This window comes from Bos mutus, chromosome 3 (assembly GCF_027580195.1).
Source record: "Bos mutus isolate GX-2022 chromosome 3, NWIPB_WYAK_1.1, whole genome shotgun sequence".
Taxonomy (NCBI): domain Eukaryota; kingdom Metazoa; phylum Chordata; class Mammalia; order Artiodactyla; family Bovidae; genus Bos; species Bos mutus.
Genome location: NC_091619.1, coordinates 25367481 through 25394500, shown reverse-complemented (window position 1 = coordinate 25394500; position 27020 = coordinate 25367481). Strand labels below are relative to the sequence as shown.

The 27020-nt window shown below is 46.0% G+C and overlaps 1 protein-coding gene across 1 annotated transcript in view; it reads left to right on the top strand.

Moving 5' to 3' along the window:
- Nucleotides 1-26724, top strand: part of ATP1A1 (ATPase Na+/K+ transporting subunit alpha 1) — a 32429-nt gene extending 5705 nt beyond the window's left edge. The window contains exons 2-23 of the mRNA XM_005901993.3: nucleotides 5818-5922; nucleotides 6543-6602; nucleotides 8685-8888; nucleotides 9556-9669; nucleotides 10050-10184; nucleotides 10294-10411; nucleotides 10863-11131; nucleotides 11659-11857; nucleotides 12109-12218; nucleotides 14142-14276; nucleotides 14936-15128; nucleotides 17340-17515; nucleotides 18507-18643; nucleotides 19890-20040; nucleotides 20636-20804; nucleotides 20919-21073; nucleotides 21445-21568; nucleotides 22716-22861; nucleotides 22987-23117; nucleotides 23607-23708; nucleotides 25784-25875; nucleotides 26366-26724. Of these exons, the coding sequence (XP_005902055.1) occupies nucleotides 5818-5922; nucleotides 6543-6602; nucleotides 8685-8888; nucleotides 9556-9669; nucleotides 10050-10184; nucleotides 10294-10411; nucleotides 10863-11131; nucleotides 11659-11857; nucleotides 12109-12218; nucleotides 14142-14276; nucleotides 14936-15128; nucleotides 17340-17515; nucleotides 18507-18643; nucleotides 19890-20040; nucleotides 20636-20804; nucleotides 20919-21073; nucleotides 21445-21568; nucleotides 22716-22861; nucleotides 22987-23117; nucleotides 23607-23708; nucleotides 25784-25875; nucleotides 26366-26394 (3054 nt within the window). The 3' untranslated portion in view covers nucleotides 26395-26724. The remainder of the gene's footprint in view (nucleotides 1-5817; nucleotides 5923-6542; nucleotides 6603-8684; nucleotides 8889-9555; nucleotides 9670-10049; nucleotides 10185-10293; nucleotides 10412-10862; nucleotides 11132-11658; nucleotides 11858-12108; nucleotides 12219-14141; nucleotides 14277-14935; nucleotides 15129-17339; nucleotides 17516-18506; nucleotides 18644-19889; nucleotides 20041-20635; nucleotides 20805-20918; nucleotides 21074-21444; nucleotides 21569-22715; nucleotides 22862-22986; nucleotides 23118-23606; nucleotides 23709-25783; nucleotides 25876-26365) is intronic.
- Nucleotides 26725-27020: the final 296 nt, after the last annotated feature.

Here is a 27020-nt window from a genome sequence, read left to right as displayed (position 1 = left end):
TTTAACTCTTCACAACCCAGGTACCTAGTGTAGAGGTAGAAAGTATCACCCCATTTTTAAAACAACTGAAAAAGCACATTTTTAAAGAGGTAGTAAATCTAAAGTATATTGATTATTTAGATGCTTTAGATTTTTTTTTTGAATGATCATGAATGTATACTAACTATTGCAGGTAGGTTGGGCTGTCAGGCTCCTTAAATTTCACATGCAGGTAGATTGGGGAGGGAGGTTAAGCCTTGTTCATTTTGGGCTGAGGGAACCCGCCAGCTAGAGCTGAAGCTGTTTTCTTTGCACTCTGCTGGCTGATGGACTGCAGCCCAAGTTTGGAGGGACTGAGCTGAGTTCACAAAGAGACCCCCTGCTATGGCCTGGCTGCTTGGTATTCCCCAGCTCCACCTCGGTTTAGGTGAGGGAGACAAGGAATGTGAAGGTAGGGTTGTCCCTTGGGTCACCTCCTCTTCCTCACCGCCTTAAATGCTGCTCTGGGCTGCAGCGTGGCTGTAGAATCACAGCAGTGCCTGCCCTCTCCCATCTCCAGCCTCAGATCCCTGGCAAGAGAAAATTCTTTGTACATAAACTACTTAGTCATTTGGGAGTGATCAGAGCTGTAATGAACGTGGTGTGGTAATATTTTCTGTTTTCCTTGTTTTAGTTGATGATAAAATTAAAAAATGCCCAAAATGAGGTTTCTTTTTTTAAGGTTATGACTTTGCATAGTCAATGAGGAACGGCAGTGATATAAGTTAATTAAAACCAAGTTATAATAACTTTTATGTAGTGCTTTGCAGAGTATCTTCACATACACTATTAGGTTTGATAATGATGTCATAATACATCAGGAAGATCCGCGCCCTCCCCCCCACCCCCTGCCCCTTTATATATAAAAGAAAGATGTAGTCCACTCTAGGCAGTACTCCTAGGCAACCAGCAGGATCAGAGAGAGATCATCCCTTCGACTTCCCTGCCTGACTGGAATCAGAGGTACCCTTTCTATAGCCCTCTTGGCAGGCTTTTAAATGGGCTGCATTTGGGGCAGTTACTGTTACCCTTCTTCTGGCCCCTCTTGATAGTCCAAAGCTTGCTTTGTCAGTTTTAGAAACAGTGCTGGTTTTAGGTGTTTTGTTTTTGGATTTGACGGTGGCCCCTTGATTCATCCGACTATTGGAATGCCATCTAGAGTCTTCAGTCGTTATCCCCAAGTGTTATTTCCATTTTAGGCCAGGAGGAAACAGGCTGACTGTTCAGGATTGTCTTGCTGGCATATGGCAGAGCTAGAATGACCTGGGGCTGACTTAAAAGCACCATCCGTAGTCTTATCCCAAGGGTATGGATGTCTCTGCTCCCAAGTACCCTCCAGACTTCGTCAACAGCAACTTCTGAAGTTTGAAAGGCCTCTGACTTCCCTATTGGCCACAGGGGATTGTGCTGATAGGGTGGGAACTGTGGTCAGATGTCCACTCTGCTCAATTGAGGACGTTTCCAAGGCCTGCCTTCCTGAGGGCTTGTAGAGATGGATCTGAGGGCCTCAGGGCAACTTTAGCTTATTCAGACCTCCAGTGACTCAACCTCTGGGATAGAAGCTTCTCTCCTAAACTCATTGTACCTTGTTTGCCTTTTTAAAAAATTTAGGGATAATTCTTGGCTTCCCTTGTGGCTCAGCTGATAAGGAATCCGCCTGCAATGCAGGAGACCCTGGTTCAATCCCTGGGTCAGGAAGATCCCCTGGAGAAGGAAATGGCAACCCACTCCAGCCTGGAGAATTCTATGGACTGTATAGTACATGGGGTCACAGCATCGGACATGACTGAATGACTTTCACTTTCATATGGATAATTCTCTGTACCTGTCATATCTGCTTCCCACTCCTCCCCCTTTAAATTGTCAGTTACTGAAGAGGAGGAAGGTGTCTCGCCAGCCCCAACAGGTCATTTCATTGTAAGGATTCAGTCTGTGCTTTTAAAGAAGTGAAGGCTGGGGCCTCGGCCTGGGGGCTGGAGTGCTGAGGGTGGGCACCTCGCCTGTGCTGCATACCAGCCCCGTTCTGCTCTGTGCGTAAATTCACAAACATGAATAGATGACAACAGAAAATGCTGTTAGAGCAGTGAAGTGAAGTCGCTCAGTCGTGTCTGACTCTCTGCGACCCCATGGACTCTAGCCTACCAGGCTCCTTTGTCCATGGGATTTTCCAGGCAAGGATACTGGAGTGGGTTGCCATTTCCTTCTCCAGAGGATCTTCCCAACCCAGGGATCAAGCCAGTGGGAATCAGCAGCTTTGCACAGGAAGCTTTGGAAGATGTTGTTTACTGTTGTCTGCCTGCGGTTGGGACAGAATTGAACAAACAAAAGGAGTTTGGTGCTTGGGGCTGTGGGGAAAGCTGCAAGTGAACTCTGTTCTCTTCTATCAGGAGAAGTCACTGAAGCTCTTGCCAAAAATCCAGGGCTTGTCCTCGCATTTTGTTGTGAAGATGGTTGGCTAATCAAGATGACACTCAGTAACCATTCAGAACTAGATGAGCTAATTCAGATGAAGAAGCAACTGGAAAATACATAATCTATTGATAAGTGAAAATGAAACCCCTAAATAAACTAATTTGAAACAATTTAAAATAAATACTAAATAAATGAACCTTGCTCCAAGTTTCAGCCTTGGCTCCTTTGGTTAGGAATTTTCTCTCCCCACATCCTGAGCACCCTTTCCCTCTACCCAGATCAAGTGGTGGCAGAACTCAGTGAACCTTTGAGAAAATGAAATCCCCTGGAAGCACGGGGTGAAGTAATGACACTTTTGATTTGAGGCTGTGTCACACTGGGCAAGCCCCTGCCCTTGTTGTGACCTCCCACTTCCTAAATTAGAATGACGGGGGGCGGGGCTGGGGGAAGGTTCACAAATGGCCCTTTTGGAGAGGGTGTAACAGTAACCTTGAGCCTCCATTGTACTTATCCTAGGGAGACAGCACAGTGGTGCCCCAAGGGTCCTGCGCACAGAGCGTGGTACCTGCCTGGCCTCCGGGCACTTCCTAATTGAAAAATTGACTTGTATACCTGGAGGAGTGGGAAGGTTATAGGAGTAGATTGGGGAGGCCATGTTATCATTCCCCTTTCCATGACCTTTGTTTTTCCCAAATGCTTTTCAAAGAAATAATAAAATGTTATCTACCCAATTTTAAGTTGTTCCCTGTTCCACCCTGCATTCCACCCTTCCACACACACAGATTTTTTTTCCCCCTGCTTTGAAACTGGTAATTGAGATTGGTAGGGACTGGAGTAATGTTTGGTTCCCATCAAGATGAGCTAGTATTATTGTTTTACTTGTAGGAAAGAAAGCGAAAAAGCGAAGTAACTCAGTCGTGTCTGACTCTTTGCAACCCCATGGTCTGTAGCCTACCAGGCTTCTCCGTCCATGGGATTCTCCAGGCAAGAATACAGGAGTGGGTTACCATTGCCTTCTCCAGGGGATCTTCCCGACCCAGGGATCAAACCTGGGTCTCCAGCAGTGGAGGCAGACGCTTTAACCTCTGGGCCATCGAGGAAGCTTCCTAGGAAAGAACTGAATTGCGTAAGCAGCCTGGTCTTCTGGACAAACAGTGCCTGATGAAGCAATTAAAATCTTGAAGGAAAAGAAATACCTCTTGTTAGTACTTCCCCTGTCTCTTTCACAAATCTCCTGTTTTAAACTTACCCCCTCTTAGTGTGCCATGAATTGATGGAGAAAGGGGAGGGTTATTAGGGAGCCTCTATTTCCAGCTACCTTAAGCATTGAGAACTGTGAAGCTTCAGGCAAGGGGTCTGTTTTTGTAAATGGGGATAGAACTTTGGAACATATCCAAGTTTTAGCTGCTCTAATAACTCTCTCCCCCTTTTTCAGAATGTAAAATGTTGAAAGCCAGAAAATAAAGCCTACAGATGGTGAGGCAGAGGGATTTTAACTCTGATTTTCATATATTTAAATTAAATATCTTTTAATGATATTCAACTTTGCTTAGAGAATTTGTGGACTGGATTTTAAAAATCAATACAAACTGGCCACGTGAGTCTTTGAGAGCTCCCTAGTCAATGTGTTTAATATAAAGTTTCAGGGTTGTGCTTCCTCATTAAATATATGAAGGAAATGCAGTGGTCTGTGGTGAGGAGGGCGGTGGGGGCGGCCTTTTTTTTTTTTTTTTTGGTTTGTGTTGTCTATTTGCTTCCAGTGTGTGTGATGATTTTCCATTTTAACTCTGGCACCAGGGCTCTACCAGAGAGGCTGTCACCAGTGTGGTTGCTCCATAGTGGAGGGAATGTTGAGAATGTTGACTATCTTTAGCTCTGCTTCATTCTTAACAGATAAGATACAGAAGCTAAAGGACACTCTGAAAAAATTAATCTGCAGGGAACACTGTATATGTAACCACACAAGTTGAGCAGTGTGAATACTGTATATGTCCTTATGTCTTGGCAGCACGAACTTGAAGTTACAATCTCTTTAGAGTCTTAGGGCATTTTTTCAAATTCAAGTGATTATTGTATTTACAACCATACCTGCTATATCGATATGTTTTGATTTTTTTATTTGCAACACAGTATAATTTTAATCTAGACAGTGTTTTTCTACTTACTGCTTTAGTAGCTGGTGTACTCCTGAAAATTAGAAATGAATAAGGGAGAGCCGTGAATGAACAGAAATTGCACCACAGAGCACCCATTGTAAGAAAATTGTTAAGATCGCCTTTCTTTGCCCTTCTTAGGAGATGGTGGTGGTTGCAAGCAGATTGTGGGCTGGGGGCCTCTGGAGTGAGGGGTCTCTTCTGTTCTGGGGACCGCCCTTAGGAGCACTAAGTTCTGGCTTTGTGTAGCTGAGCGCAAGCATTTTCAACAGGAGGTGGGGGAGTGGAACAATCTAAATTTAAACTATGGAATCAAAGTTTTCTGTAAAAATTGTTCCAGTTTTCAAGAGGCGTAGGTGGATCCTGTGAATTGTGTGATAATGCACATGCTTCTCCTATATCCTGCCTCTGTCAAAACATTTCCAGGGACTTTTCATTTGGGGGCTTTATTCTCAGGCTGCAGATTGGGGTGGGGACTCCCTTTTTTGTTTTTCACTTAAAGAATTTGAAGGACTCTTGGGCTGACTTCTTTTTTTAAATAAGCTAAAAAAGTTCGTACTCTTAGGCAAGCCCTAAAGGGTATTATATTTAAAGTTGGTATGTAATGACTTCTTTGCAAAGATAAGAATTAAACATGATAATAAAGTCATTAGCATTTAGGTGTATATCATTTAGTCCTCTCAAACATCTAAGGGAATGGGCACCATTATCTCCATGCTGGGGAAGAGAATAGTGCAATTTCAGAATCAGTGATTTGCCCAAGGACACACAGCTGTTAAGTGGTGGAGCCCAGGATTTGATGTCTGATTCAGAGTACAAGTGCATAAGTATAGTGTATTATACTCTAAGTTAGTGATGTGAAGATAGTTTCATCTTTCAGTGGGGAAGATGAAGGGCCATGGTATGGAAATGTTGACAGTACAACCCTCTCCCCTGCCCCCCACCCCAGATGGAAGCAGCTGGTAGGGCCATTCTGAGTCCTGACAAGGCCTTCCCAGTGGCCTTAGTGCCCTAGGGTGCAGATGGCCTGTCTTGAGCTAGAGATGGCAGTATTCTGGATAATACTGGACTGTTGTCGAGTATGCATCATCAGCACATATATTTCCATGGATATTAGCCCAATAACTCTTCAAGATGCTCACCTAAAACTGCTGAAAATCCCTTTCTCTACCACCTTGAATTTTGAGGTGCTGTTCCTAATTCACAGTCACACCTTTCCCTCGTTCCTCTATAGGTTGGACGTGATAAATATGAACCGGCAGCTGTTTCAGAGCATGGGGACAAGAAAAAAGCCAAGAAAGAGAGGGATATGGACGAGCTGAAGAAAGAAGTTTCTATGGTAAGTACCAGCAGGAAGGGTGCTTTCTGTTCTTAAATAGGAATTGTATCTTACATCCTTGAGTGTGTGGTGCCCTTCCCCCAGCCATTCTTCAATCAGATTTGCTTCATTTTCAAAGTTAAGAGATTATAGCAGTCCTACAAATGTTACTGAATCGTAGAGGTTGGTATGGAAAATTTTCATTGTAAAAGCTGTCAGTGGGTTGGACAAGTTATTTAATACTCTGTATTCAGTACTCTGTATTTAATATTCAATACTCAGTATTCAACCAAAGGTCCACAGAGGAGTGGTTGATATCATGGGCCTTTGCTTCTGTGTTTCTGAATCATACTGCATGTAGGGAACTTCCAACCTCTTCAGGCGGTGGAGGCCTCCATGGATGCAACCTGTCTAGAATCTGCCTGGTCAGGCTGTGAAGGCCCCCATTATACAGCTTGAGCCATTCGCTAGTGAAGACCACTCAGAAGGAGCTGTGTGGTCACCAAGCCATTGGCAATGGTGAGAGTACATATACTAACTTGTATTCTGAGCCTAATGATAGTGAGGGATGACACTGATGGTTTTTTAATTCTTTTTTTAGTGATAAAATGTTTAATCCTTTTCCTTTTGTTTTCCCTTAGGATGATCATAAACTTAGCCTTGATGAACTTCATCGCAAATATGGAACAGACTTGAGCCGAGTATGTTCTAATTTTCATTTGTTGCATAGAATTCTGATCTTTCCCCTCACATTTTCCCCTGGTATCACAGGCCTAACCTTGGCGACTCCAGAATATTGATAGCCACCATCCATATCATGTCTGCTATGTGACATGCACAGAACTTGGGCTCTTATATGCTGTTTTACTATTTTGTTTCCCCTGAAACTTTCTGAAAATAGTCATTATTTTCCCCATCTTGTAGCAAGTGACAGGCAACAAGTAGGAGCTCCAGGATTTGAAACCGAACAGATCCAAGGTCATGCTCACCACCTGACCTTGTGAACACAGATGTTCCATTTATTCTTTGACATTGTTAAATTGAGTTGAAAATTTCAACTAGTTGAATCTTGAACAATTCAGATTTCTGTATTTTTATCAGCTAGCTCATGGTATAGTAGGTCAGAACCTTAGTTTATTCTATCATTTATTAGGAACTTTTTTTTACACAGTTCAAAGAAACTTCAGTAAAATATGTACTGTATATCCTTGTTATCTAGTGGATTTTGATGTGTTAATTGTTTGCCGCAAACAATATAAAAGTAAAATCGGGGCGGGGGGGAGTTCGTTCTTTTCTGGACAGTCACTAATAAGTCCAAGGAATGACTTGAGTGCCAGCTACGATGGAGCTGTTTTTTCAGTAAATTACCAACAAGCTCTGAGAAGTTTGGGGCCTTAGGCTCTGAGAGGAGGCCTGGCACTAAGACCCAGCAGGCAGTTGTTCTCTGAGCACCTCATGTGGGTTATCTCACTGAAGTTTACTCTAGGTTCCTATGACGTGTGTTCTCGGCAACCTAGGTCACTTACTCAAATGCTGTGGGGCTGTTGTCTTGTAAAATGGGATTAATGAAAGGGTAGGGTAAAGGTTGTGGTGAGAATTAAAGTTAACTGGAAGTACTGGATTCAGTGCCTGATACTGGAAGTACTGGATTCAGTGCCCGATACTGGAAGTACTGGATTCAATGCAGCTCAGTGTCTCTGAGCTGCAGAGACAGCTCAGATGGCTGGTGTCGGTGGTGGTCATTCTGTCCAGGGATTGTGTCATGAACTTGAGGCAGAGGAAGGTCCTGAAATAAGTCCATGTGGACCCCGTAGGTATTCTTGTCCCTTTCCCCATATTCTCTGGTTAATTCCAATATTAAAGATAACTTGAGAACAAAATATATATATACATGCTTCAGGCAAACATGTCTTTTATGTCTTTTGTGAAAGTAGCCACATTTTCCCCTCATGGTGGGAGCTGTGTGTCTCTTATCTGCTGTCAGTGCATCTCAGATTTAAGGCCCATTAGGAAACAGCAGGGCCTCAGTCCAGTGGGCTTTTCTTCCAGTGAATACTTTTTTTTAAGATTTTATTTGTTAATTTTTTGGCCACCCCAAGTGGCTCATAGGGTCTTAGTTCCCTAACCAGGGATCAGACCTAGGCCCTTGGCAGTGAAAGCCCACATCTTAAATCACTGGACCACCAGAGAACGCCCCCATTGAATACTTCTTAACTGATGGGTGTCCTGGGGTTATTAGCTCAGATATTACACAAGTGTGACCCCTTCCCCACCAGACAGGTGTTTTAATTGCCATCCAAGGAATGAAGTTCTATACTGAAACTTGGCAGTTAACCCAGTAACAGGGTGGATTCTGACAGATTTTTTTTCCTCCTTTGATATGAATAGTGTTTTTTTCGTTTTCCACTTCCTTGACAGATTCAATACACAGGAAACTCTTAAGCTCTTAATTTGCAAAACTGAATCAGTTAGTTAAGGTGGGATGTCTTTTTGGTAAATGCAGTTTGGCATGAATTCCTTCTGTAAAACTCAGAAGAGACCATACCAGATTCCAGTCTGTCCATGGATCAGTTTTAAAAGAATTTCAGTCTGAGTGTTGTAGGTTCTTCAGGACACTTGGGCTCTTGTTGGCCTGAACCATAGGGTGGTCATCAGGATTTTCTAGCTTCTGCTTTGGCCTGGGACATTTAGTTTCTCTCTGCTTCCTTCTCAGCTGTCAGGTAGCTGTGTTAGCTTGTGAGCCCTGGAGCAGTTGGTCTTCCTTATATCCCTCTGTTTTTCAGGGCTTAACAACTGCTCGAGCTGCCGAGATCCTAGCCAGAGATGGACCCAACGCCCTCACGCCCCCTCCCACGACCCCTGAATGGGTCAAGTTCTGTCGACAGCTGTTTGGGGGGTTCTCAATGTTACTGTGGATTGGAGCAGTTCTTTGCTTCCTGGCCTATGGTATCCAAGCTGCTACAGAAGAGGAACCTCAAAATGATAATGTGAGTACCATAGTTCTAGTGTGGATTGTTAGGTATGTGTAAGTGCTTAACAGTCCACCCTCTGCCAGCTATTTATTTTCAGTCACTATGGGTTACTTGATGGTTTTATTTTATTTTATTTTTTTTACTTGATGGTTTTAAACTCTGGGAAAAGTAACATCAGCATCAATTGCCTTCAGGGCCCGTACGTCTTCCTTCTTCACTTCCGGTTCTCTCTCTGTCCCCTCCCTGTGTTTAGATGTTCTTCCAAGCTGGGCATCTGCCCTGCACGCTGCTGCCATGAACGGGCAGCTCTGCTCAGGCCCTATGCAGGTCCTTTGCCACTGAGTGGAGGGCATAGTTTTGAAACATTACACACATCCAGAAATGTTTGGTAGCCATTCTTCAAGTCATAAGTTGTCTTGAAATACGTTTAACAAAGCAGGAGAAACTGATTCATCTGGAACACTTCCCCAAGCTAGTGACCAAGTATCAGTGTGACTCCGTTTCTGACTTGCTTGGACACTGTCTCTAGGAAGAAGCATGAAGGCATGAGTTTTGTATTTCTGAAGCCTTAATCTCTCGCTGTCTTTTTTTTTAAGTGTTTTTTATTCAGTCAAAAATTAACTGAATGTCCCCAGTCCTTTACTGAGAGCTGTGCCGCCCTAACTTGTCTGTTCTGTCACAGCTGTACCTTGGTGTGGTGCTGTCTGCTGTCGTCATCATAACCGGGTGTTTCTCCTACTATCAAGAAGCTAAAAGCTCAAAGATCATGGAGTCCTTCAAAAACATGGTTCCTCAGGTACCTGCTGCTTTTTGTCCTTCCCCATCTGGTAACTTGAAGTGCCAAGAGTGTGAACCAATGTGAGGTTAAGGCCTTCCGAGTATTCAGTGGCTCCACCAGAGAGAGAGGGACACCTCCCCCACCTAAGACCACATCTGTTTTTCTTACACCCCGGAAAGGGAGCGTCTTCCCTCTGAGCGTACCACACGATGGCAGTGTGAAGACTGCCTCTTAGGTAGCCTGAGCAAGCTTTCGTTAACTCGTGTAAATAAAAAGCTAAGTCTTGGTTGTAATGCAGATAGTTAAGATCACAGATGGTTTTGTGATTTGGACACTGCCTTCCCGGTGGTATCCATTTTTACCTGACGGAATGGTGTAAACGTGTCCCCTTCCAAAAGCAAGCCCTCGTGATTCGAAATGGTGAGAAAATGAGCATAAATGCGGAAGAGGTTGTCGTCGGAGATCTGGTGGAAGTGAAAGGAGGGGATCGAATTCCTGCCGATCTCAGGATCATTTCTGCGAATGGCTGCAAGGTAGGTTTAAACAGCCTCCACGCTTGGGGCAGAGGGAGTGGAGTGGTCCCGCAGCCCCAGATGAGGCTCGTGTCGCTCATGTGACATGTTTGACTTTATTCACGGGCAGGTGGATAACTCCTCACTCACGGGAGAGTCAGAGCCACAGACCAGGTCTCCGGATTTCACCAATGAAAATCCCCTGGAGACACGGAACATTGCCTTTTTTTCAACTAACTGTGTTGAAGGTAGGACCGTTTTGAAGTACTCTTCAGCATAGCGTGGCATTTATCTTGGGCTTTAATGACAACCACCAAAAAAAATAACCCCACGGCCACAATTTCTCTTTGTTTTGTGGGTCCCATTTCTGACCACCTCAGTCAAACACGGCAGAAGCAGTTGACATGCTGGCAGGAAGACACAGTAAATCTCGTGGCTGTTTTTTCCCTGTTCCCTCTGCCTCACATGTCCCTCTTGTGTTGGCAACACTAAGCTCAAGTAAGGTTTGGAGCTGCGGTCCTGCTAATGGAGTGAAATCCCAGAGTCCATATAGTTTAAAACAAACAGCATATACCACCAAAGATGTGGCCCTTAAAATTATGGGTGTTTCTTCTCTTTTTTCAACCGTGCTGTGTAGTTGTGCAAATTCTGCAGCTTCACTGATAAAATCGGGTACAATTTCCCGTACTCTTTTTTAAGGCACTGCACGTGGCATTGTCGTGTATACTGGGGATCGAACCGTGATGGGCAGAATTGCCACGCTGGCTTCTGGGCTGGAGGGGGGCCAGACTCCCATCGCTGCGGAAATTGAACATTTTATCCACATCATCACGGGTGTGGCTGTGTTCCTGGGCGTGTCTTTCTTCATCCTTTCTCTGATCCTTGAGTACACCTGGCTGGAGGCTGTCATCTTCCTCATCGGCATCATTGTAGCCAACGTGCCAGAGGGTTTGCTGGCCACCGTCACGGTAAGAGGCGGGGAAGGTGATGCTTGCCCATTCTGAAGGCCTGCCTCAGGGTGAGGTTCATCCACTGTCCTCTCCTCGGGGGCTGCCGACTTGGTTTTTTGTGGTTTTTTTCTTGCATGTGTTTATATGTGGGTTTTCTTCAGAGCCAGCTGGGGAGGGTTAAGACAGTGAGAAGACCTCAGCACATTTTTATGTGGAAGATAGTAAACCAGAAGCATACGTTTTTTTCCCCTTGAATTATCACATGATCCAGAACAGTGTAGTCCAGAAAGGAGAAGAACTTAGGGCTGAGTGGGAAAAACAGAATATGGTAAATCCTGACTATTTTCACTTTGCTTGATAGCCTTTTTGGAGGGGTGGAAGGAGCCCCATATACACGTGGCCATTATTATTTCTTCCGACTTCAGAGGAAGGTTAGAGAGATTTAGTTTTAAGAAAGACGTCTATGGGGGCAGGGGTAGCCAGAGTTCCTATAGAACGGCTGCCTGGCCATTTGAAGTATTAATAATCTGTTCCCAATGCTTCAGGTGTGCCTGACGCTGACTGCGAAGCGCATGGCCAGGAAAAACTGCTTAGTGAAGAACCTGGAGGCTGTGGAGACCTTGGGATCCACGTCCACCATCTGCTCAGACAAAACTGGAACTCTGACCCAGAACCGAATGACAGTGGCCCACATGTGGTTCGACAACCAAATCCACGAGGCGGACACGACAGAGAATCAGAGCGGTAAGGCCGGCCCGCCCCCACAGTTCAGCCTCCCCTGCTTGAAGTTGGGTAGAGCGTCATGGGTTTTCAATGTTTCTGGTTTGGGGGTTTTGTTTTGTTTTTTGTTTTTTTGCATGTCAATTCAAGCATGGTTGGGAAAATGCCTAAACCCTGACTAGTTTATGGGGAAAGGAGATGTGTCATTTCACATCTTTCTGGGACTTCAGTACACAGCTAAGCACTTTGTTCTTGTCTCTTTTTGCCTCCACCAGGTGTTTCATTTGACAAGACTTCAGCCACGTGGCTCGCTCTGTCCAGAATTGCAGGTCTTTGTAACAGGGCCGTGTTTCAGGCTAACCAGGATAACCTGCCTATCCTGAAGGTACTCTCAGCAGTTCTGTTACGATTGCCTCCAGGTTGTACTCATGCCACACAGGAACCACCACCTGAGGGTTCGCTTTAAAAAGCACGTGACCTTTGGGTGTTGTAAAGTCGTTGTCTATTGTAAGACACTTGGAATGGTGTGTAACTCTTTGCTGTGTGTAACCTGAGTTGTATTGCCTGTAGATCCCCAAGTATTTACAATACCCTGTGGTCAATAAAGATCAGTAAAGGGGGAATGTATGGGAAAAAAACTGACTTAAGTAGGAGGGGGCAGGCAGTCCACCTAACTTGTAAAATCCGGCTTGACTCCTCTTGACTTTATATCCTAATCACCTCACCTAGTGGACAGTGAGGGCTACTTTTGTGACTCGATAATCGTATTTGCATATTATGATACAGCAGATTCCAGTCAATCCCTTAAGCCATTTATTTTCTTAAAATAGCTCAGCTATTTCTCTTATCTTATTTGTTCTTAGCTTGCTTACTAATGATGCAAAAATAAGCTAATTAAGCTCAGCCTCTTGGAATTCGCATGAAATTTGCAATGACTAAGATATTACTGTGTGACCCAGTAAAGACTTGGTCCCAGAAAGATCATGAGCTATACAAGGTCCTTGAGGCCGAGAGGAGCTGTGTGGATCCCTTGGGGCGGCTCACTCTCCCCAAAGCTGCCTGTGGTGGATCTGGGTAGAAACTGTGTTGTCCAAGAGAATGTGGCTCAGATGGAACTGAGATGACCTCTGTTGTGAGGATGGGGGTCCTTTATTCTTGAAAGGAGTTTCTTGGCATTGAAATGATGTTGATTTGGGGATGTTGTTCATCTTGGGATAAAGCTTGAGATGTCTGCTTCATCGTTTTCCTTACCTCAAAGTGGAAATTTTCTAGGCTTTGAACACAGGGACTCATAAGTATCCAACCTTTTCTCATTTCAAAGCTCCAGAAAGGTAGCATGAGCTGTTATTTCTAAGTTATTTCAGGGGTCTGGGGCCATGTTATGTTAATGACATTATCAAAAAAAAAAAAAAAAGAGGGGCCTACAGCCCTATTCTGCTTTGATAATTGTCTTTTATTAAAGTGATCCTACTTCCCACTTACTTCCTGCTTCTTACGAAACCTGGCCACATTTCTTATTAAAAAGAACTCCTGTATTTATAAGGGAGCATTCATTTGCCCATCTGCACGTGTGGTCTGGTGTGCCAAAGTTGTAAAATACTCTTCTGTGTGAAAGTTGAGTATAGCCGAAAGTGCTTTTTAGTGTGTCAAAATGTATCACAGTATATAGCACACAAAATGTGTGTTACCTGAAGTGTGGGCTTTAAAATGGTAGCTGATGACATCAGTGTTGGAACTAAAAATAACTTCAAGTTCACATCATTCAGGCCCAGATAATCCTGCACAATTAAATTATGTTTAGAATGTAAAGTCCTGCTTAGTCCTTGACACAGACCATTTGCCCTCCATCCTGAGAACCCAGGGCATTTTCTTCTTAAATTGCAGGGCAGTGAAGGGGACTGTAACTATTTACAGTCTCACTCTGTATTTTCTGATTCATAACTAGAAATAGGTGGTTGGGAATAATACTGTCTTTGAGACTTCTCAGCAGGCCCAGGGAAGGTTAAAAAAAATAAAAGGCTGGAGTGGGTTGGAAGAGTGTATCATGCCTCTCCCAAGGGTCAGTGACACCTTGCACCAGTTTGGGTAGGGTGAGGAGGGCAGGCGGCCAGGAAGAGTTTGGAATTTGAGATAAAGGACTGTGATGGGTGGTCACACCCCAGAACGGTGTTCTTCCTCGCCCACCTTCCCTCTCCTCCTGACAGATGGGAAGACAGTCCAGGCTTTCTCCTGGGTTTCAGTGGTGTGGTGCTGAAGTGCTACAGGGTGAAGCGCTTTCAGGGTGACTAATGGAGACATCTGTTCACAGCGGGCTGTAGCGGGTGATGCCTCAGAGTCTGCGCTCCTGAAGTGCATTGAGGTGTGCTGCGGTTCTGTGAAGGAGATGAGAGAGAGATACACCAAGATCGTCGAGATCCCATTCAACTCCACCAACAAGTACCAGGTCTGAGGATCTGGGGTCTCGTTGCCAGGGGGCACAGAAAGGAAGGACATAGGCTGGAAAAAGATCCATCCACCCTTTTGGAATTTTCCAGGTTTAAATGCTTTCTAAAAACGAATTAGTCACACTCTTTGTGAGTGCTTGAATTTGACATCTGACTCTGTGTCCGTGTAGAAAATTCTCATTTATTTGAACATTAGTAGGATAAATGGAGCCTCTTCTTTCTAACGTGTTGTCCAGGCCCTTTTGAGTTCTCCTTTGTGGGTTGGAGTGGGTGTGGGGATGGGGGAGAGGGCTGGGCAGGGCTGTGGGTCCCTGTTCTGAATTTTCTTTGGGAAAATTGTGTACATGAACATGTGTCAGGGATGCGTGAGTACCTTGCCACGCTCGTTTCCTCTGTAGCATTCAAAGTGTGCTACAGGGTGTAAGACAACTAAATTTAGGAATAAGGGCTCTTGTATCTTTCAGAACAGATACTAGGGAGTTACCTAGTGCTCCACTGGTTAGGATGTCTTTTTCACTGCCACGGGCCTGGGTTCAATCCCCTAGTCAGGGAACTAAGATCCCACAAGCCACATGTCGCAGCCAAAAAAAAAAAAAAATCTCCCTCCCTGGGCTGTCAGGCCCAGCTGTCTAATGTTTGCATCCTTTCCATTCTTCAGTTATCCATCCACAAGAACGCCAATGCAGGTGAGCCCCGGCACCTACTGGTGATGAAAGGTGCCCCAGAAAGGATCTTGGACCGCTGCAGCTCCATCCTCATCCATGGCAAGGAGCAGCCCCTGGACGAGGAGCTGAAGGACGCTTTTCAGAATGCCTACCTGGAGCTGGGTGGCCTCGGAGAGCGTGTGCTGGGTACGCTGATAGTCCGGGAAACAATTGCAAGTTACCACCTTAACCTCTGCTTCTTGTTAACTTCCCTTTATTTGCCCCCTTTGTTTTGAAAACAATAAGCGCTGAAGACACAGGGCAACAAAATCCTGCCGGTTTGCCTCTGATTCTGACTTAGACCTTTAATCTCATGCTGGTCAGTTCTGTTTGCTCAGAAAAGGAGAGGGAAAGAGTAGTTGTCTGGCTTTTGTTGCTATGTCCATGATCTGTAAGCTTCATGAAATGAAAATTCATTCATTCCTAGGGCATCTAGAATAAAGCCGCTTCCCAGCTGCCACAGAATGGCTGTGAATTTACCTGGGCACTTTGTCACCAGCTCACAGATTAGGTGAATGGTGAATTTGGAGCCTCGGATGCCTTCTGTTCTGTGTCAGCCACTGCAGACAAGAAGCACGTTCACCCACTGTGTCATAGGGAAAGTGGCATCTGTCATCTTTTGTACAGATAAAAACTGAATTACATCAGTAATGTAATTCCTCTGTTCTCCTTAGCTGGGTAACTTAGAACTGATTACCTGGTCCCCATACTCTTGTTCTTACCTGCTCTTCAGTCTAACTTGAGGTGTCTTAGGTCTCTATTCAACTGAAAGGTCATTCTTAAGTGTTTGTTTTTGTTTTTTTTTCTGTTTCTGCACCTCCACCACCCCACAGTAGAAGCAGTCTCTCCTATGAATCCACAAAACACCTGATACCACTTTAAAGGACATTGTAACCTCCATACAACATCGAAAGAAATGTCTTAAGTATCATGATTCTTATATTAACAACAATAATACTAGATGATGAACCCCTTGGGCAGAGTGTGTCTGATCTGCATTTATCCTCAAAGAAGCTTGGCTTCCTTCTTCTACACAGCTGCTCAGCAGTATATGTTTTGGTTAGATGAACAGTGAGCAGAGCCATGGCCTTGGTTTTTTTCTCCAGAGAGGAGAGTAGAGACAATTAATCACATGATGTGCCAAAGTCCAAGTAACTGAGGAGACGGGGTCTCAGTTCACTTGCATTCAATCGCTCAGTCATTTCTGACTCTGTGACCCCATGGACTGCAGCACTCCAGGCTTCCCTGCCCATCACCAACTCCTGGAGCTTGCTCTAACTCCTGTCCGTCGAGTCGGTCATGCCATCCAACCATCTCATCCTCTGTCATCCCCTTCTCCTCCCGCCTTCAGTCTTTCTCAGGATCAGGCTCTTTTCCAGTGAGTCAGTTCTTCATATCAGGTAGCCAGAGGATTGGAGCTTCAGCTTCAGCATCAGTTCTTCCAATGAATATTTATGACTGATCTCCTTTAGGATGGACTGGTTGGATCTCCTTGCTGTCCAGGGGACTCTCAAGCATCTTCTCCAGCACCACAGTTCAAAAGCATCAATTCTTTGGCACTCAGCCTTCTTTATAGTCCAACTCTCACATCTGTGCATGATGGAAAAATCATAGCTTTGACTATATGGACCTTTGTCAGTAAAGTAATGTCTCTGCTTTTTAATATGCTGTCTAGGTTTGTCTTAGCTTTTCTTCCAAGGAGCAAGGGTCTTTTAATTTCATGGCTGCAGTCACCATCTGCAGTGATTTTGGAGCCCCCCAAAATAAAGTCTGTCACTGTTTCCATTGTTTCCCCATCTATTTGTCATGAAGTAATGGGACCAGATGCCATGATCTTAGTTTTTGAATGTTGAGTTTTAAGCCAGCTTTTTCACTTTCCTCTTTCACACTCATCAAGAGGCTCTTTAGTTCCTCTTCGCTTTCTGCCATAAGGGTGGTGTCGTCTGTGTATCTGAGGTTATTGATATTTCTCCCGGCAATCTTAATTCCAGTTTGTGCTTCATCCAGCCCGGCGTTTCTGATGATGTACTCTGCATATAAGTTAAATAAGCAGGGTGACAATATACAGCCTTGACGTACTCCTTTTCCTATTTGAGACTGAAACCATGGTGCTCAGACTCCCATTTCTTCACATTAAACAGAGCCTCATCCTCAGAGGCTTGGTGATGGATTCTTGTCTGTTGCGTGGTTTCCAAGGACTCTGTATCATTCATAAATGTTCAGTGAAACTCATTTGGTTATAAAAGTAGAATTTTTTTAAAAAAGCTTTCCAAACTAACAAACTGCTACACAACAAGCTGGGCTCCTGCAACTTCCTCTGTCACTGGAAGTCCTCACAGACTCCCTGCCCTCCTGCAGGTTTTTGCCACTTGCTGCTGCCAGATGAGCAGTTTCCTGAAGGCTTCCAGTTTGACACTGACGATGTGAACTTCCCTGTTGATAATCTCTGCTTCGTGGGACTCATCTCCATGATTGACCCACCACGGGCTGCTGTCCCAGATGCTGTGGGCAAATGCCGAAGTGCTGGAATCAAGGTACTGCTCCCACCCCGCCGTGGCATCACCTCTTAGCAGTTCTGGGCGCCCTGCTTAGTGCCCCTCAGGGTCCACGTGATCGCTGGTGTTTCTCACCTGGAGTATTGATTTCTCATCTCCAAAGCTTTTTAGTTACCCCCGGAGAAAGCCAAATGGTATTAAAATGTTGGTGTAAGCTGCAGATGAGGGATCGAAAAGTTAAAAATAAAAAAAAACCCGTAAGAGAAATGTAACTGAGCAAATTAAAAAGTGCTGAAGACTTGGTAAGGTTTTAAATTTTGAAATACTGCCTTATTCTAAATTAATACTCCTCATGCAATGAATGGCCTGTCTTGTGTTTTCAGATAGTTGGTTGTGAAGGGAATGTTCGGTGCACCACTCTGTGTCTGTCTTAAGTTGCAGAGTGTTCAGGTGCGCCGATTCATTGTGCTTTATACAGTCTGCCGTGTTACTGGTTGTTTGGCTTATTTCCAGCTTCTCAGTCTCATGAGTAATACTGCTCTGAAAAGCTTTGTAAAAAATTCTTCTCCTACCACTTTGATTGTATTCTTAATGTAATCATAGGGTCAAAAAGAACAGTAATTGATTTGAATTCTTGTTACTTACTGCTTTCCCTCCAAATTGGGCCAGTTTCAGGATGCTGACCAGCAATGTGTGGGCCCTATTACGCACCAGCATGAGATTTTCACCCTTTGTTGTTGTTGTTGGGTTTAGTAAATTTGAGTATCTTTGTTTGATGGTGTAAAAAGATAACTGTTTATCCTGTGTGATTGTGTGCCAAGATAAAATCTGGGTTTTGCTTGTTGTCTTCTGTGAACTCGTATTTGTGTTTTGGGCTAGTTCGTGTTTATCAGTGTTCTGTTTGCATTTCTTTCCCTTTGATATTGCAAGCTGAGTCATCCTTGATATTTATTCTTGCCCACTTGTAAGACTTCTCAAGGTCATTTGCTTGGCAGCTGCATTCAGCAGATTGTCCTCTTTTCTGCCACAGGTCATCATGGTCACCGGAGACCATCCCATCACTGCCAAAGCCATTGCCAAAGGTGTGGGGATCATCTCAGAAGGTAATGAGACTGTAGAAGACATTGCTGCCCGCCTCAACATCCCAGTGAGCCAGGTGAACCCCAGGTAAGGCGGGAAGGTCAGAGCACTGCTGCCTGGAATGTGCAGATGCTGGTAGTCGGGCATCTTCAGCTTGGTTCTATGTGGTTTCCTTCTAGGGTTACTCTGGGTAGGGAGGCCCCTTCAGTGGCAGAAAGCAGCCTTGTTCCCAGGGAGGGTTTTTTTTTTTTTTCTTTTTTTAAAATTTATTTTAATTGGAGGCTGATGACTTGACAATATTGTGGTGGTTTTTGCCGTACATTCACATGAATCAGCCATGGGTGTACATGTGTTCCCCATCCTGACCCTCCTTCCTGCCTCCCTGCCCATCCCATCCCTCAGGGTCATCCCAGTGCACCAGCCCTGAACACCCCAGGGAAGGTTTTCAATAAGAGCAATCATTGTAAGCAACACTTAGATGGTGCTTACTGTTCTAAGCATTTGCCATGGAAACCTACAGAGGTCGGTAGCGCTCCCAGCTTGCAGAGCAGGGAAGCTGAGGCCGAGTCACGCGGTACACTCAGCAGTCCGGCTTCTGAGTTCATGCTGTTCCCCTTCTCCTTACTGCCCAGCACCTAGCACCTTGTCATTTTCAGGTCCACACTAACAAAGTGGGCAAGGCCTATGACTCAGGCCAGCAAGAATTTTGGCGATACAGTGAAATAGATAACTTGAGACAAATTAGTTTTGCTTTTTTAATGTTTTGTTAAGGCTTAGGGGCCACCCCCAGCAAACCCTACTTTGGGTTTGGTCTTTCATCAGCTCTGCCACTGTCTAAAACTTAGTTATGTTGTTTCGATGCATCCTGTAAACATGGGGTAAGGAAGGTGAGAGACAGGCCTGCCTCTTGGTGGTCGTGAATCTTGAATGAGATAATATACATGAGTATGCTTTGTAACCTGTAAGACACTGCACAGGTAAGACCTTTTACTTAATGGGACAGTTCCCCGTGGCTTTATGGTGTTACGCTTCCCTGGTGGCTCAGACGGTGAAAAATCCACCTGCAATGCCAGAGACCTGGGTTTGATCCCTGGGTTGGGAAGATCCCCTGGAGGAGGAAATAGCAACCCGCTCCAGTATTCTTGCCTGGAGAATCCCATGGACAGAGGAGCCTGGTGGGCTACAGCCTATGGGGTCGCAGAGAGTTGGACATGACTGAGCAACCAACGCAACACTGCATGGTGAGAGAACTTCTGTTCTCAGTGAAAAGGGACAGACAGGTGACCTTTATTTGTGGGGGTTTTTTTTTTTTTTTTTTTGGTCCTGATCGAAGGGATGCCCGGGCCTGCGTGGTGCATGGAAGTGATCTGAAGGACATGACTCCCGAGCAGCTGGATGACATCTTGAAGTACCACACAGAGATTGTGTTCGCCAGGACCTCTCCGCAGCAGAAGCTCATCATTGTGGAAGGCTGCCAGAGACAGGTTGGCACACAGCTGGGGCGGGCTCTTTCAGGCGCTGCTGACCTCAGTGATTGCAGTTCCAGGAAAAACAAAAAAACAAGGCAACAGTGCTGGAAACCTTAGCCAGCTAGCTCCTCTCTGTCTCAGAATACATGGGCCAGTAAGAAGCTCCAGGCGTACAGAGGATGGTGACTGGATCATGGTTTAGCCAAGACACATACTCTACTGTACTGGTCTTCGCTGTGGCCCAGAGTCAGAGCTTCAGCACTCAGCACCAGAAGAGCAGTGCAGGGTCCTGATGTCCACACCGGAGATGTGAATGCCCAGGAGGTTCATCCCGTAGTTGGGAGGGACCTGGGGGTGATGGTGCATAAAGGAGCGGGGCTTTCCTGAGTGACACTCACCCGAGTCACGACTTCACGTAGACCTTGTGAACAAGGTGCAGGTGTCTCCTGGATCCTGGTGTTTGATACTAGCTGTGTGCATTCTTGGCTGAGATAGTTCTAAGTCTAGACGGAGTCTCAATGGGAAAGGAGCAGTGTCTGTAATGAGAAGCAAATAAGAGGCTGCACCTCACTTACGCCCAACCACGCAATTCCACTCCTTTTCCTGGCAGGGTGCCATCGTGGCTGTAACTGGAGACGGTGTCAATGACTCCCCGGCTTTGAAGAAGGCAGACATTGGGGTTGCCATGGGGATTGCAGGCTCAGACGTGTCTAAGCAAGCTGCTGACATGATTCTCCTAGATGACAACTTTGCCTCAATTGTGACTGGAGTAGAGGAAGGTGAGAGTGCTGCGTGAAACCTGGTCCAGATGCTGCTGAGCAGTATCCATTTCTGCACGTCATTTCCGGTCCTTTTCATTAAGCTCTACATTAAAAACAATCTTGCTTTCCCAGGTCGTCTGATCTTTGATAACTTGAAGAAATCCATTGCTTATACCCTCACCAGTAACATTCCTGAGATTACCCCCTTCCTGATATTTATTATTGCAAACATTCCACTCCCTCTGGGGACCGTCACCATCCTCTGCATCGACTTGGGAACGGACATGGTAAGTGACTGGCACACATTCCACACATCACAGTGCTAAGGTGTGGCATTAGCACTCACTACTGTGTTCTCTGGGTCCCCGTGGCCAGCATTTGGAAATATCACTACCGAGAATTTCTTGGCCTGTGTGTGGCAGCCTCAGCATCAAAGATTCAGTGTTAATCATTCTTTAAGACAGGTGTCAATACCTATTTATCCGATAGAAATCTTCCCTTTTGTATCATTTTGCCCTTTTTTTAAAAAAAGACGGGGGACTTGTAATATCTCATTATGGAAAACAGTTTTTTTAAGGGAGAGCAAGAATTTGAGAACAAACAAAAGGGTCACAACATGAGCTTGCCAGTTTCTGATGACTTCTCGCCCCTCCTTCAGGTCCCTGCTATCTCCTTGGCTTATGAGCAGGCTGAGAGCGACATCATGAAGAGGCAGCCCAGAAACCCCCAGACGGACAAACTCGTGAACGAGCGGCTGATCAGCATGGCCTATGGACAGATTGGTGAGCCAGCAGATTTCAAGTATCTGTAGGGGTGCTGTCTGCCTCAGACAGGGTTTCTGAGGCTTCAGAAGTTGGGTAACTTCCAAATCTAAGATGAGCCAGGATCTAGGGTAAGGCTGGGGATTTTTTTTAGATTCCCTTCCAAGTGAGAAGATATCTTTTGCCATCTTCTCAGAAACCTTAGTTCTTTAGATTGGGCAGTTGCAACTGAGCTCATCTGCTTTAGAACAAAGAAAGGCCCCTGCTCATGGAGCCTTTTGAATGCCAGGCACTGCTCCTAAGAGCTGCAGTATTAACTCAAAGGCAGCTTTTCTGGGGAAATAAAGTCCTACCACTGATTGGACTCAGCAAACTCTGAACTCTGCACCCAGTGGAGTTTGGAGGTTTGGCTGACTGGTCACCATCACATGGCAACTCTGCACCCTCACTCTCCCCACCCCCAGTGCTTGATTTTGGTTCCACTCATGGAGCAGAACCAGCTAACAGGTAGTCTAGATGGTGGACAGTGAAAATGCCCTTTGATCCTAAACACTGCCTTTAGCAGAACTTCATAAAGCCACCAGCAGCAACTTGTTCTTCTAGACTAATTGCATCACTGTGAACACTTGGGTAAAAATGCAACAAATCAAGTATGTTTTGGAAACATGGCAAAGCTTGATTTAACCATTTCTGACAACAAAGCAATTGGCTGATGGCTAGAAAGGCCTAATTTTGAAGTAGGAAAATGGTCCAGAGTATAGGATGAAATCCCACCCCAAAGAGTTGAAGGCAGTATAGTTGGATTGGATCCCAGAGAGAAGGATCCTGGAAGTGGGGGAAGTGGAGGATCAGGTCAGAAAGTGCCACATTCGTGATTTCCACAGTGGCTGGCAAAAAGGCCATGTGTAAAAAATTTTGAGAGATGGAACAGGAGTCGTAATTTTTTTTCAGGAATTAAAAAATGGGGATGTGGATTTTTACCCCTAAGGGTCATGTCCTGATAGAAGCAGATGACCAAGGAATAGAGGTGGGTGTTTTTAAGAACAAGGGCCAGGTCCCTCTTTTAAGCTCTAAAAAGTGACTCAAAGTGGAACAGGTGTGGGTGAAGAGTGTGCCCGCAGATGATTTGTACCAGGCTCTGGCATTCAAGTTCTTTTCAACTTCTCAGGTATGATCCAGGCCCTGGGAGGCTTCTTCACTTACTTTGTTATCATGGCTGAGAACGGCTTCCTCCCAAATCACCTGCTGGGCATCCGAGTGACCTGGGATGACCGTTGGATCAACGATGTGGAGGACAGCTATGGGCAGCAGTGGGTGAGTGAGGGCTGCCCGCCCGCCAGTGCCAGACAGAGCTCCTCTAGCACCAAAGGACAGGGCCTCACGGCCTCTGGACACAAGGGCCAAGAGCCAGGCTCATCCGTCTGCCTTGTGCGTTTCAGACCTATGAACAGAGGAAGATTGTGGAGTTCACCTGCCACACGGCCTTCTTTGTCAGTATCGTGGTGGTGCAGTGGGCTGACCTGGTCATCTGCAAGACCAGGAGGAATTCTGTCTTCCAGCAGGGGATGAAGTGAGTAGGCCACAGTCAGGGGTCTCAGCTCAAAGACGGGTCTGGTGATGGATGTCTAACCCCTGCGCTAAATAAAAAGCCCAGCACCTGACACATTGGACGGAAGTTCTAGAACCTTGTCTGGGGAGCTAATTCATGCAGCAAAATGTCATTTTCTAGGTTTTTTCATCTGAACTCAGGTTCCTAAGTACAAATACATAAAGACCTATGAAGACATCAACCTGCCATGTGAAACATAGTAGGGATTCCCCTGGCACTCCAGTGGTTAAGATTTCACCTTCCAATTCAGGGGACATGGGTTCGAACCCTGGTCAGGGAGCTACATGCCTCATGGGCAAAAAAGACCAAAACATGAAGCAGAAGCAATGTTGTAACAAATTCAATAAAGGCTTTAAAAATCGTCCACGTTAAAAAAAATAATAAAAAACAATGTTAGAAGATATACTTTTATTTGCAGTTTTTTAACCTCTCTCCCCTTCTTGTTTTTAGGAACAAGATCTTAATATTTGGCCTCTTTGAAGAGACAGCCCTTGCTGCTTTTCTTTCCTACTGCCCTGGAATGGGTGTTGCCCTGAGGATGTATCCCCTCAAGTAAGTCCTTCTTCTTTTAGGTCCAAAAAGTTGGAAATAACCAGCATGGCTTGTTCCTCCCATGGCACATGTTAGTAGCTGTTTTTTTCAGAGCTGTTGGGTGATAGGTACAAGAATTCCTCTGAACTGGGAAACAAAGGCTGACTCAGTGATGCAGACCAGGAATCAGCATTGCTAGGGCCACCCAGGCTCTGACCCTTGGGCTTGCTCACCAGCCAGCTGAGCTGAGCACCAAAGCCCAGTTGTCTTGAGGCCAGCTGGGGGCATCCTCAGCTGTGAAGTTGGGGTCACAAGTCCAAATCTTGATTTGCTCACCCAGTGAGTGAAGTGCATCCTATCGCAAGCCCCTCATCTCTGGGGCCTCTGACTCCTCTGCTTTCAGAGGAGGATGGTGGAGCCGCAAATCTAAGGTCTTTATAGTCGAGCACTGGTAGTGTCAGGAGATCATGCATAGGTAGGAAGCCAGCCACTTGTCTTCAGTCAGAACCCAACTGGCCTTGAACATGGTGAAAGACAACACCTTTGATAGATTGAATTTTCACATGCAGAATTTGCCACAAACTCCCAAGAGTGTTTTGAAGGATTGAGTGTGTTTGTGGTATCTGCCAACTGGTTCAGGTTAGGCAGCTGCATCCTCGTTAGAATATGCTAAGCCACAGAAACTGCGACTTGTGATCTGAACATCAGTCTCCCCGTCCTTGTTCAAACCCATCTGGACTCTCTCTCAAGTAGCCTGTTGCCCTCAGCACTTCTCCCTGTTCTCATCCCAGAAGTAACCAGACCTCGTGGGGTCCCTGTCTTCCTGTCGGCGGTGTAAGGGTAGACTGGCATCCAGGGTCTCGTTACTGTGCCAGACGGTCTTCCTAGCCTTGTACCCATCCAGGCTTACTTGAGGTGGATTGAGCACTCCTCCTCTGCATTCATGTTAGGGAGGCCGTTCCTCCCCACTCCGTCAGCCCTGATGGTTTCCAGGTTGCTTCCCTTGGGGCTTCCCTTGCTCTTGGCTTCCTGGGCCCACGCAGCTGCACCCCTCCTTTGCCATTGTTGTTGCTTGTGCACTCCGTAGATGATAATCTTAAAAGCAAGGACCACAGTATCATTTTTTGGCTTTGTATTCCCAGCGCCCCACAGAGTCTGCAGACAACAAGGGCAAGCCTTGCCCAAGCTGAATTCTATCATCTTGGGCCATTGTTTTAAGAGAAGGCCAGGAGAATCAGAGCTCTCTAAAAAGGCCAAAATGAAAAGTCTCACAACAAACTGATGCCTCTGAGCATCTTTTGCTGTGACTTGAGAGAGAACTTGTTCCCAGTGGGTTCTACCCAGTGTGGAAGGTGGCTTAGTTACAAAGGTCCCCAAGTCAAGCGAAGTCGTCTTTTAGCAGCTGTGGAGGACACACCAGACAGGAAGAGGGGGAGATGCCAGAGCTCTGCCCTGGGACGGCCTTCCTCCTGTGGTTGCCCTGGGAAGTTGGGAGTCAAAGTGTCAGCCTCCTCTAGAGGCTGCCCAGGGTGCCTGTCTCCAGGCTGGGGACTGTGGCAGCAGCCCCTGGGTCCCCAAAGGCCTCGGATCTCTGCTAGGACTCAGCTGCTTACTCCCCGGGTCTGGGACTCAACACACTCCTGACTCTTCTAAACTCTACTGTCAGAGACCAGATTCAGGGGATGATTAAACCAGTCATGACCCACACTGGCAGTTCTTTTATCTTCAAATGCCAGGACATGAGCCAAATGTACTTGAGTTTCTTAAATATTTTAGAAAAGGAAAAAAGGAAATATCCTGTTGGCTCTGGAATTGTCAACAAAAAAAAAATCAAAGCTGACCTACAGTACCAACTGGTTCTCATGGAAACCCAGCTGAAGGTGGCAGTCTGCTTTCTTCTGCGCCTCTAGGCTCTGAGCGTGCAGAAGTGGGGTGTTTTCATCATGAGTTCTGTGTGAGTGCTCAGCAGTTAGCCAGGACTGTGCCTGGCTTCTCCTTTGGGGCTGATGTGTTCCGCTGTCCCTTTGCTGACGTGCAGTCTCTGCCTGCCTCTGAGTGGTGTCCACATGTAAATTGCCACCTGGTTCTGCTTCCAGACCTACCTGGTGGTTCTGTGCCTTCCCCTACTCTCTTCTCATCTTCGTGTATGACGAAGTCCGGAAGCTCATCATCAGGCGACGTCCTGGCGGTGAGTACAGGCGTTTTCAGTTAGAACTGGGGCTGGGGAGGGCTGCCTAGTTCTGGCTCTTGCTCTGTTTCTTTCGAAGTGTCTGGGCTCCTCCACAATCAGCCTGATTAGCTAAGTCCACGGGACGCTAACTAACTCCAGTCACAGCCCATCCACAGCCCATGGAGATCTCAACTGAGGTTGTAGAACTGATCAAATACAACCTGAATAGGATGTGGTAGAAACTTGGTCAGAAGTCTAAACTGTCTTTCCAATTAAAACATTACTCTTAAAAACACATACAGTTGCTGCTAAGTCACTTCAGTCCTGTCCGACTCTTAGCGACCCCATGGACTGCAGCCTACCAGGCTCCTCCGTCCATGGGATTTTCCAGGCAAGAGTGCTGGAGTGGGGTCCATTGCTTTCTCCGACATACAGTTGAGGGCCCCGTAGACTTAGTTCCCCAAAGCTCACAGTCGCTGACCTCTGTCTCTCTGTCTGCTACCCGCAGGTTGGGTGGAGAAGGAGACCTACTACTAGACCCCCTCCTGCACGCCGTGGAGCATCATGCCACAAACTCTGCACCCACCACCCACCCCCTCTTTGTGTACTTCAGTCTTGGAATTCAGAATTCCACCCTGGTAGGAAAGCACCGAAGCATGTGGGGAAGGGAGACGTCCCGGAATGAAGCATGTAGCTCTATGGGGGGGGGGGGGGGGAGGGGTGCCCGAGAAACATCCGTCTGTGGAAACGACTGTGGGGAAGGTTTTTATGTGCCTTTTTGTTTTTGTAAAATGGAAAACTCGGAAAGACTGAAAGAATACATTTTATATTCGGATTTTTACAAATAAAGATGGCTATTATAATGGAGTCCGCCTCACAGCCTTCATCAGTTCTGTGGTCCAGATGTGCACGCAAGATTCATCTGGAGCGGTGCTTCCCAGCGCACGCGTCCCTGGCTGGCAGCCTCATCAGCATCACCTGGGGACTGGTTAGCACAGCGAAGCCACGGCCATGGAACAAGACGCTAGCCAGCAATCTGTTCAATAAGTCTGCAGGTGATGCTGATTCACATTCAAGTTTCAGAACCACAGGCTGAGGGAAACTTCCTGCCCATGCTTTTGTAGTCTGAGGAGACAAGCTCACCCGAACGGGGTTCCCCATGG